The 10,493-nt window shown below is 39.9% G+C and overlaps 1 protein-coding gene across 1 annotated transcript in view; it reads left to right on the top strand.

Moving 5' to 3' along the window:
* The first annotated feature begins 248 nt into the window (after window positions 1–248).
* Window positions 249–10,493, top strand: part of CBLC (Cbl proto-oncogene C) — a 34,521-nt gene continuing 24,276 nt past the window's right edge. Inside the window, exon 1 of the mRNA XM_075280300.1 lies at window positions 249–702. Coding sequence (XP_075136401.1) covers window positions 407–702 — 296 coding nt within the window. The 5' untranslated portion in view covers window positions 249–406. The remainder of the gene's footprint in view (window positions 703–10,493) is intronic.

Genomic DNA, 10,493 nt, shown 5'->3' with positions numbered 1-10,493 from the left:
CTCACGTGTAGTGGGTGTGACACCCTCACACAAACAGGAAGAGAAACTAGCACAGTGGAGCTGTCACTCTCAGGTCAGGTCACTAACTACCGAAGCTTTGGATTACACCCAGAACTATTCGCTGAATTCTGGTTACTTTTTCACTAAGCCTTATCTTTTTTTTCTTGGCTGATTTTCACTTTCCTGTAAATTGCTTCTCCCATCGGTGGCTGCTGCGTCTCATTTCTTACTTCCTCTTTTTGTTTTAACACTTTTAGACTACTCTGACCTGCTTCAGTGATTTAAGGCTCCTTGGTTTCCTTGCGATCCTCTATTCCCCATCTTCCTTTCTTTATATGTAAGTCTTTTTCATCTCTGAGCTTCTCCTTACCCTTAGTCTGAATTGGTTTTCTGCTTACCTGTACCCATGCATGCAATACACGGAGGGCACAGTGTCAGTCTGGACAGAAAGTCAGTGGAAAAGGTCATCCAGAAGCTAGATGGATTGTCAAAATTCAGTGGGGTTTCCCAACTACAGAGGAGTCACCCCTACCTTCCAGACATTACTCGGGACACGAAAGAACATCTGCACCAAATTCTAGACAAAATAGACAAAACCTGTGACCTGAGTAATAACCAGTACCTGAACGTGACCGTGAAAAATCTGCTTAAGATGACAACGCAATGCACTGAAATGGTGAAAAAGCAAGGAAGAGAAGCCAGGTAAGTGCAATGACTGGTGTGATCTTTACAGATATAGTCTGCTGTATTGTCATTTATTCTTAGAGACCGTAGCATTTACACATTGTGGTAATTCACTTAGAATAATATAGTAGGTAACATTACAGATCAAAACATCTTGCTATGAGATGCTTCGCAGTATGCAAAGATTTTTTTGGGGGGAAATTTTAATATTTTTTTTCAAATGTAGATTTTGACCCCCATATAGGGATCCCAATGTACATTTTCTTATCAGTATGTCTTTGTAGAATGGGAGGAAATCCACACAAACACAGAGAGAACATACAAACTCCTTGCAGATGTTGTTCCTGGTAGAATTTGAACCCAGGATTCCAGCGCTGCAAGGCTACAGTGCTAACCACTGATCCACCATGTTGCCCTTTTTTTTTTTTTAGGGAAAATTAGTATCACATTACAATAAAATACAGATGTAGCATAGCTGAGATTGTCCTTACTGCTCTATGATAGTACAGTTACCATCAATCCTATGGGAAAGAGCAGGTAACATAATATCCCGATGAGCTTTTCCTATAAATTGACAAACTCCTCTCTATTTTCTGCTATATTACTGTCCCTATGAATGTGCGTATTTTAATACTTAGGTCCAACTTTTGAATTATATTGATGCTCTTTGCAAAAAATGTAAATCATTCAAATAAAGGACTTTTTGCAACTAATTTTCATGTTAACATGCCCACTGTGACGCTGATATACATATGGAGTATAAGCAGCTTCCAATCACCTAGGGCGCCAACTGCCATGTTGAAATAAGTTTGCTGAAAATATGAAACCATACTACACTGTACGCTGTACTATACCACATTGTGCCTGTAGCATTAGTCTACCGTAGCAGTCACATGATGGTGCCTAATATTTGTTGAAAATTTATAATTCCCAGTTACAAAATATGAAACTTTAAAGCCCTGGGCCACCTTCCCAAAGAGCAGTGTCTGCTGAAAATGGGTCGGCGGAAATAATCCTACACATAGGACTTTTTCCTCTGCTGGTTTCAGCTAAAAAACAATGGACGCCCAACAACAACTGGTGTGAACCTAGCATCAGTTTCTAAGGCAGATATGGTTTGCCCTAAACTGCAGGATGTTCTTTTAACATCTTCTTCCAATTGACTACAATGGTAAAAAATGAGGTATTAAACCAAACACTTAACTGAGTACTGAGTTAATTGACTTTATGGCACCTGTTAATGCATATAATAAACTTTTAGGTCACTCTCCATTATGTGATCCATTATGTATGCGTGATCCAACATAAAAAGTGATTAGTCATGATTAATACGTACAATAAGTATACTTAATGAGGTTTTCTACAATATTTTTTTTTTTTTTTTTTGTATATTGTGCTGGGGAAGGTGAAAAAATAAAATAATAAAATTACTCAGATGTCCCTTCCAGCACAGTCCAGTTCTGTTGCTCCAATAGTTTCTTGCCTCAGTGGCCTAAGAATAGGACCCAGGGATATCACAGGTCGTGACGTCCCATGTCATTCGCTGAGGCCGCTGATTGGCCTCAGTGGTCACATGCGGTGGGGACTTTGGCTGGAAGAAAATGCTGGAGCAGCAGGACTAAACTGCACTGGGAGATACTGGAGTACCAGGGACAGGTGAATATGTTTTAGATGACTTTATAAAGTAAATGGTCATGTGTTTGTTTGTCTGAGGAATAGCACTGAACTTGACCTCTATATAAGTTGTAGATGGCACTTTTCATCAGTTTTCTCCTCTACAGATTCCAGCTTTAATTATCAGTTGTCCTTTTTTTTGTCTCTGAGCTTTCCAGGAATAGCAGAGACTAATTGGTATGACAGATCCCATACAATGCACACAGAGAAGGGGAGATTCTGCTCCCCTATCTCTTTGCAACCCACCCTTAAGGAGCGTTCACACTACCATTGGTGACCGTCAACAGTGTCCGTAGCTATTGTCCGTTATAAGATTTTAGCAACGGACACTAGCTGAAATCCATTAAAATTTACATTCATTTCAATTGGATTTTATCTTGTGTCCGTTTGTGTCTGTTTACACATAAATTCATTTTTTTCCAGCGGACAAAAATTCCTACATGGAGGACTTTTCTGTCCGTTAGAAAAAAATGGACAGCAAGTGTTCGTTATTTTTTTTTATCATTAAAGTCTATGGGCAACAGATTTATAACGGACAGTAACTGATAAACATTAGAGATGAGCGAGTAGTATTCGATCGAGTAGGTATTCGATCGAATACTACGGTATTCGAAATACTCGTACTCGATCGAGTACCACTCGCTATTTGAATGGAAAAGTTCGATGCAGAACCAGCATTGATTGGCCGAATGCTATACAGTCGGCCAATCAACGCTGGTTCTTCTCCTACCTTTAGAAGTCTTCTCCGTGCAGCTTCCCTGTGGCGTCTTCCGGCTCTGAATTCACTCTGCCAGGCATCGGGCCTGAGCAGAGCCGACTGTGCATGCCGTCGGCTCTGCCCAGGCCCGATGCCTGGCAGAGTGAATTCAGAGCCGGAAGATGCTGCGGGGACGCTGCACGGAGAAGACTTCTCGGAGGATCCAGCCCGACCCTCACTCGTGGACTTGGTAAGTGTAATTTGATCGAACGTTGCCTACCCCTGAAACGAGCATTTTCCCTCATAGACTATAATAGGGTTCGATATTCGATTTGAGTAGTCGAATATTGAGGGGCTACTCGAAACGAATATCGAATCTCGGACATTTTACTGTTCGCTCATCTCATTTTTTAAACGGACACCTTCATAACAGAATCCAACAGTAGTGTGAACCCTGGCTTAGAAGCACCGTGGAGCACATAGTACAGAAGTAAATAGCAGTGTACATGTGAATCCATCATTGGGGTTAACTAGCCTTTAGCAGCATCTCTGTGAGTTTGTGTCTTTCTTCTTCATCCTCCAGTTGCTTCCTCCCATCTCCATAGACTTCTATAGACAACATCTAACTTGATTCTTTATTCAAACTCATAATCCATCTCATCTCTCAACATAGAAATTAAGGTTAATGATCAGTGCAAGAGGAGGAAAAGAAGCGGCTAAGTGGTGAAATATGTACTTAAGATTATTAAAAAGCGTGTTATCTGTACTTGTCAAGCAGGCAACCTTGAGAACAAGGAAATATACAGGTTGATAAAATCAGATAAATACTTCCTTATTGTAGTCAAAAACCCTGAATTGCACAAAATGTAATGATATCATCAAACATACATATAGAGTCACTTCTAAAGAATTATGCTATTGCCTTAAATCATAGCCACAGACCACCACCAACAATATACAGTATACTGATATATATATCAATAGTATCAACATAAGAAGGGTCCATGCTGCTTGGACAGGTGTTTACAAACCTATCGGCATGCTGCTATCACTATGAGGCAGCGTTTTCTTCCATTTATACAATAAGGCATATAATAGAATATGCCACTATTTTCTTAATACCATCCTATATAGTTAGAGGCACATAGAGTACAGCATGGTCAGTATTTCACAAATTTGTATAAAAGATATCAATTACTTATTTTAATGTAAAACAATAAGACATGATGCACAGTAGGGTAGTTTAACACAGAACCAGACCTCCATGGTTCACCCCCATAGTCTCTTCAAAAAAAATGTCTCAAATAAGTCAAACATACCAAAGAGGACTTAGAGCAATTCAATCCCATTACTGAAAACTTATAACTAGATAAGCTTGTTTGTACTGAATGCATTTTTGAAAGAATATGAGGAAGGGGCTAGAACAGTCACACAGGTCCATCTACTACTATAGTAACACTGGCAGCGCTGTCATCAGACTCAGTGTTCTCTCCTTTACAGCTTCCAAACACCCTCATGAAACATCTAGTGCCAAAATGTTTAGGATATGTTCACACTGAGTTTTTTGCAGTCGGATTTTGACATGGAATCGTCTTAAAATCCGCCTGCAAAAATGGCTCCCTTTGACTTCAATGTACACGTGTCTACACACAGTTTCACACACCGTAGGATTAGATACGCGCCTCTTCACACAATACAACACAGGGGAGGATTAGATATGTGTGTCTGCACACAGTACCACACTTTGGAGGATTAGATACATGCCTCTGCACACAGTACCACAAGCCAGAGAATTAGATACGCGTTTCAGCACACAGTACCACACAGGGGAGGATTAGATACGCGCATCTGCACACAGTTCTACATGCCAGAGGATTAGATACATGCGTCTTCACACAATACCACACACCGGAGGATTAGATACACGCCACTGCATACAATACCACATGGGGGACGATTAGATATGTGCCTTTGCACACAGTACCACATGCCAGTGGATTAGATATGCGCCTATACACACAATACCACATGCCGGAGGATTAGATACGCGCCACTGCACACAATACCACATAGGTGAGGATTAGATACCTTTGTCTGCACACAGTACCACATGGGGCAGGATTAGATACATACCTCTGCACACAATACCACACACCAGAGAATTAAATACCCATCTCAGCACACAGTACCTTACGCCAGAGGATTAGATACGCGCGTCTGCACACAGTACCACATGCCGTAAGATTAGATACATACGTCTGCACACAGTTTCACTTGCCGGAGGATTAGATACGCGCCTCTTCACACAAAACCACACGAGGGAGGATTAGATACGCGCATCTGCGCACAGTACCACACGCCAGAGGATTAGATATGTGCATCTTTACACAGTACTACACCAACAAGGATTAGATACTTGTGCCTAAACACGGTACTACACAGGAAAGGATTAGATACAGCTTTACTACAGGTATCCGTAACAAATGATCACAGGTTTTTCACTTATATCCAAAATGAGATACACATAATCACATGACACTTATGGACATACCCACAAACAACATACAAAATACATCAGTGCAAAATTGGACAATTCTTATGGGGCCACGACACAAACATAAAATGTAATATACCCATGCGAAGCCGGGTCCTCCTGCTAGTCCATTATAAATTTCAATACAGTACTTTTAGTGTCTCTGTGGATCGTTTTATATAAATTCTTTTCACACATACTTTTTCAGTATAAATTTATTAATTTAAATTAAATTATACACCTATATTTTTTTATGGGATTGTCTCTTGAACATGTACAAGAGGTATTTTGTATAGTTTTAGGAACTGTACACAATGAAGGGAGCGGATGGCTCCTGAAACGCATAGTCTCACAAATATTTATTTTTTTTATTCTTCATCTACGCACCTCACCTTTGACCAGGAAGTATAGTATACCTCCTGACTTTTATCTCTGTGAGAGGATTTTAACCTCTTTTATAACAGAGTTGATATAGTGAAAGGCAAATATCCCCATATGAAGATAAAAAATCTTTTATATTAAGGGAAAGACATTTGTTGTGTCTCATTTGTGTTAGTCCACTTCATACCAAGAAATAGCTCCTGCAATTTATCAGGGTCTTGACTTCTTAAGACATACATTGTTTGCACTCAAGTAATCTAGCCAATTGTGTATGTTCTGATTCTGAGCAGTTGTCTGTCTTAGTAAGATCTTTAGGAGTAATGTTGTCATTGTCAATTTGTGTTGTACACTACTGGGGTACAGGGACGTTGCTAGGGTCTTAAAAAATCCAAAGTTTGAGCTTCACAACCCCTCATGCACCAAAGATAACAGTACTGCTTAGATACAGAATCTGAACATCTCCACTAATTTTAGTCATTCTCTATCCTCTATATCTTCTCCATTAAGTCCAGACTGTTTTTAATGCTTTTTCCAGCTCTGCTGAGTTTGCCACACAGTCATCATGAGTTATTCTCTTTTCTATCATCCCATCTGTACTGGTATCATAACATTCTTTTTTTCTGTTACCCTCAAATAGTGAGCCTAATGTGCTCCCAGGGCTCCCAAATAATGCCCTGCATAAATAATTCTGCATACAGATAACCCCTGTTGAAAATAGAAGTATCACACTGATAGTGCCCTCTACAGCAGTTGTGCCAAGTAAATATTATTCCTATCAGTAATAGTGCCCACATAGTAATAATGCTCTCCCAGAGTGCCTTGTTAGGAATTGTGCCCTCCATAGTGCCCTCATTAGCAATAGTATCCTCCATAGTACTCCCAATAGTAATATGGCTCTCCCAGTATGTCCCTTTAGTAATAATGACCCCAAGAAATAATTCTATTCCATGTCCTAATGAAACCTCTGACCCAATATTAATAAGCATCCTCAGAATTTCACTATTGGTAACAGCGTTCTACCCAGCAGTAATAATGTTTGTCAGCATGTCCCATAGTGTCTAGAAGAGCAATTATGCTCCCTAGCATGCCCCCATTAGTAATAATGCTCTTTCAATGCGTCTACATTAGTAGTACCTAGTGCCCCTAATAGCAATAATACTCTCCCATTGTGCCCTCCATAGTGCCTCTAAGATAAAATGCTTACCGCCCAAAATCAGCACAGAGAAAAGTCCTGCAGCATATTTGAAGTGAAATCAGAGATGAAGTCCCTGAACAGTCACCCAACACTAGTGTGAACGAAGCCTAAGCCAGCTTTGAGGAGTCAGAAGATGTCCCTGACACAACCCAGACTTTTTTGTTGAGTAAACCCAAATCTGTCCAGCCTTGTTGAAATGAGCAAACTCCTACTTTAGCATTTTAAGCTGCCATATCATACTTTACTTTTGCACTTGCTTCAAGGTATAACAACAAAATGCACAGGCAATTATAGCTCTCTGATAACGCTAACTCAAAGCCAAGATACCAGGGTGCTATGCGATTGCTTTGTCCCTGGGTTCTTCCTCCACTCTGACTGTGTTTACTTGATCAATAAGAGGGAGGGATTACCTGGAGTATTTGTGTACCCAGCAAATATGCCCAAAGTGCTGAGTGTGGCACAGGTGCTGATCCCTGGTCTATACTTTCGTTATGGGCTCTTTTATTACATATAGGAATGGCCTGGACATTATTATGTTGAAGCGCATGATTTATCTACATTTACCCTAACGTTTTATAAATGTGCACAACTATACAATCTTTCAAAATCATATGCAAATAAGGGGAAAGCAACCCAGCAGTTCCCTCCATTTGCACTAATAATTCCCAATCATTTGCAAATGAATAATATAATTTATGAAAATGGGGCTTTAAAGCTGAATGGAGGCATATTTGGAAACTGTACATATTTCTCTACAAGCTACTGTGATTGTGTTTATAACCAATTTACTGCTGACAGACTCCCTCTAATAATTCTAATAATTAATAGAACTATGTCTATAATTCATTACTAAGTACTTACGTAGTCATTTTATTAATTACCTTATGTTATTGACAATAAAACTGAATTGTTGGTTCTTATTGGTGCAATTAAATAAAATTAAGGTGCTATTTTAGGAGCAATTTACAGAAAAAAAGACTTCTGATTAATCAATAAAATAGTTCACAAGTTGCTTACATGTTGGTCACACATAGTGGTGGTGTAACCGGCGGCAGACTGCCAGAGTTTGTGCCGCAGTTAATCATAGCTACAACTATTTGATTTTCCATTTAAGTCACAACCCCTTGATCTGCCACAAAACCCCCACAAACATCCCAAAACAACCATTTTGTGGCAAATTTTCATAAGCATTACTACTCCGAGTACTCTTTGGGGGACAACTGTACCCTGGGCTGCATTTACCATAGGGCAAACAGTAGATGTGTACCATGCTCTATGATAGTGGGAGTCCCTACTATTGACCCAGATCAGGCTCTGCATATCAGGTGTTAGATGACTGTTCTGGATGGCAGGCAGTGTTTTCAACTCTATCTGCTTCCTAAGGAAGCACATAAAGTTGAATACAATATTGGAGCATAGAGCTATCAGTTCTGTGCTCCACCATTCAGGATTAGGATTTCTGAGGCAGGGAAGCACAATGAGCCTGCATGAAGCACCGTGGGAATGGGGTGAGGCAAGTATAACTTTGTTGTTTTTTTTTTTTTTTAATTGTATATCATATATATATTCATGGTTATTGAGGGGGCATTATGTGGAGGCCACTTGAGAGGACTTTAAATTACATTGGGGATCGAGGCCTACTTTGGAATCTTTGAACAGGGCCCACTAAAGTATTAAAGTGGCCCTGACCCTACCAGAAACGAACAACAGTTGTGAGGTTTGAAATTTGTAAATAAACTTAAGATGCTCTGGGATGGTGAGACAGCCCTTAGGAGCAGAGAAATGGATTGGTTGACAATGCAGTGACTATGGGGGTGCTAGAAGGAGCATATACTTTGGTATGATGACTCACAAACATCTCTTTTAAAATGCCATTTTTTAATTAGTTGTATCTAACAACAAGAAGCTCCTCCTGCTCTCTATTTGTTTGAAAAAGGGGTCTTCTCACATTGGAGATTAATCAATAAAGTCTGATTTATCAATAGATCCATTAGTACTAGTTACTGGGTATTACATTGCGATTGGCTAAATTCCAAGGAAGGTTCACACCACAACACACAGCGAAAGGGTCCTACCTGTCTCCACTTATATGAGTTTTATCATAGTTATTAATGTTGAAGCATTAGAAATCAAAGAAACAACTGTATATAGGCTACAGTACGGCTGACCTAACTTTATAAGAAATTTTAATATTAGTGAACAGGAATCTAGGAATCTCCTTTTAACTCCTCCAAAAGAGGTTTTATAATAGCTGAGGTGTGTACTATAAAGAACATGGAATGGAATGATCAAATAGTCAGGTAGCAACCTGCATTTCATATTGGCAAAAATTCACTTTATTACCATTTTCAATATGTCTTCTTGCTGCCAATGAATGGAAAATTATTATTCTAGAGACTAAAGGTCTGACATTGTTACTATATTGTTACTACTCTGTCTAGACAGAGAGATGAGTGAACCTGTCTGGATCGAATCAGATTCAACCTGAGTTTTCCAAAAGTTTTGAGCTTGACCCAAATCTTTGGGAGTTACTCAACCGCAAACAACTATTATACTCTGTGGTCTCTTCAGACAATAGAATATAATACGTTGAGGCCCAGAAACAGAATATACATCCTTGTTGGTGTCTGGCATTCCTTCATGGTCTGACGCTCTCTCAGATCTTCTGGCCTCTTCCGGCCTTCTTGGTGTCATCACAAACCTCAGCAGACCACCAAGGCCAGAGGAGGCTGGAAGAGGTCCGAGATGGAGCATTGGACACCAAAAGAATGCCCAGAAGAGATGAGAAAAGGTGAGTATAACTGTTATTATGTTTCTGCCCCTCCACTTATTACACTCTGAGGTCAAGAGACCCCAGAATTTAAAGGGGTTGTCTTACAAAGTGTAGCCTGCAGGACCTTTCTTCAGCTCCATATTCAACTTGAGCACAGCCAGGCTGAATGTGGATGGGACTGGTAGTGGTTGGTGCTTCCATTCACTTCAATGGGAGTGCTAGACATAGCTGAGTCTTGTACTTTGGCTATCTCTGCCGCTCCCATTGAAATGAATGAGTGCGCCAATTACCACCAGTTCTGCCCACATTCAGCCTGTCTGCACAAAATACAAGTGTTTCTGCCCTTAAATGGTCCATGGAATGTCTATGGTATTGCAACACATCCAAATTGACTTCAATAAAGTTTTTCTTCAATACTTGATATAACTTACAGACAATCATGGTGCTGGGTATCTGGGAATAAAGCTGAGCTGTTTCTTAAACCCCTAAGTGGATACATTTTCTCATCTCCATACATTAGCTCAGGAGTCTAACTCTTTGCTGCCATGTATCATCT

This window comes from Leptodactylus fuscus, chromosome 6, assembly GCF_031893055.1.
Source record: "Leptodactylus fuscus isolate aLepFus1 chromosome 6, aLepFus1.hap2, whole genome shotgun sequence".
NCBI classification, from domain to species: Eukaryota; Metazoa; Chordata; class Amphibia; order Anura; family Leptodactylidae; genus Leptodactylus; species Leptodactylus fuscus.
This window is presented reverse-complemented; position numbering and strand designations above follow the sequence as displayed.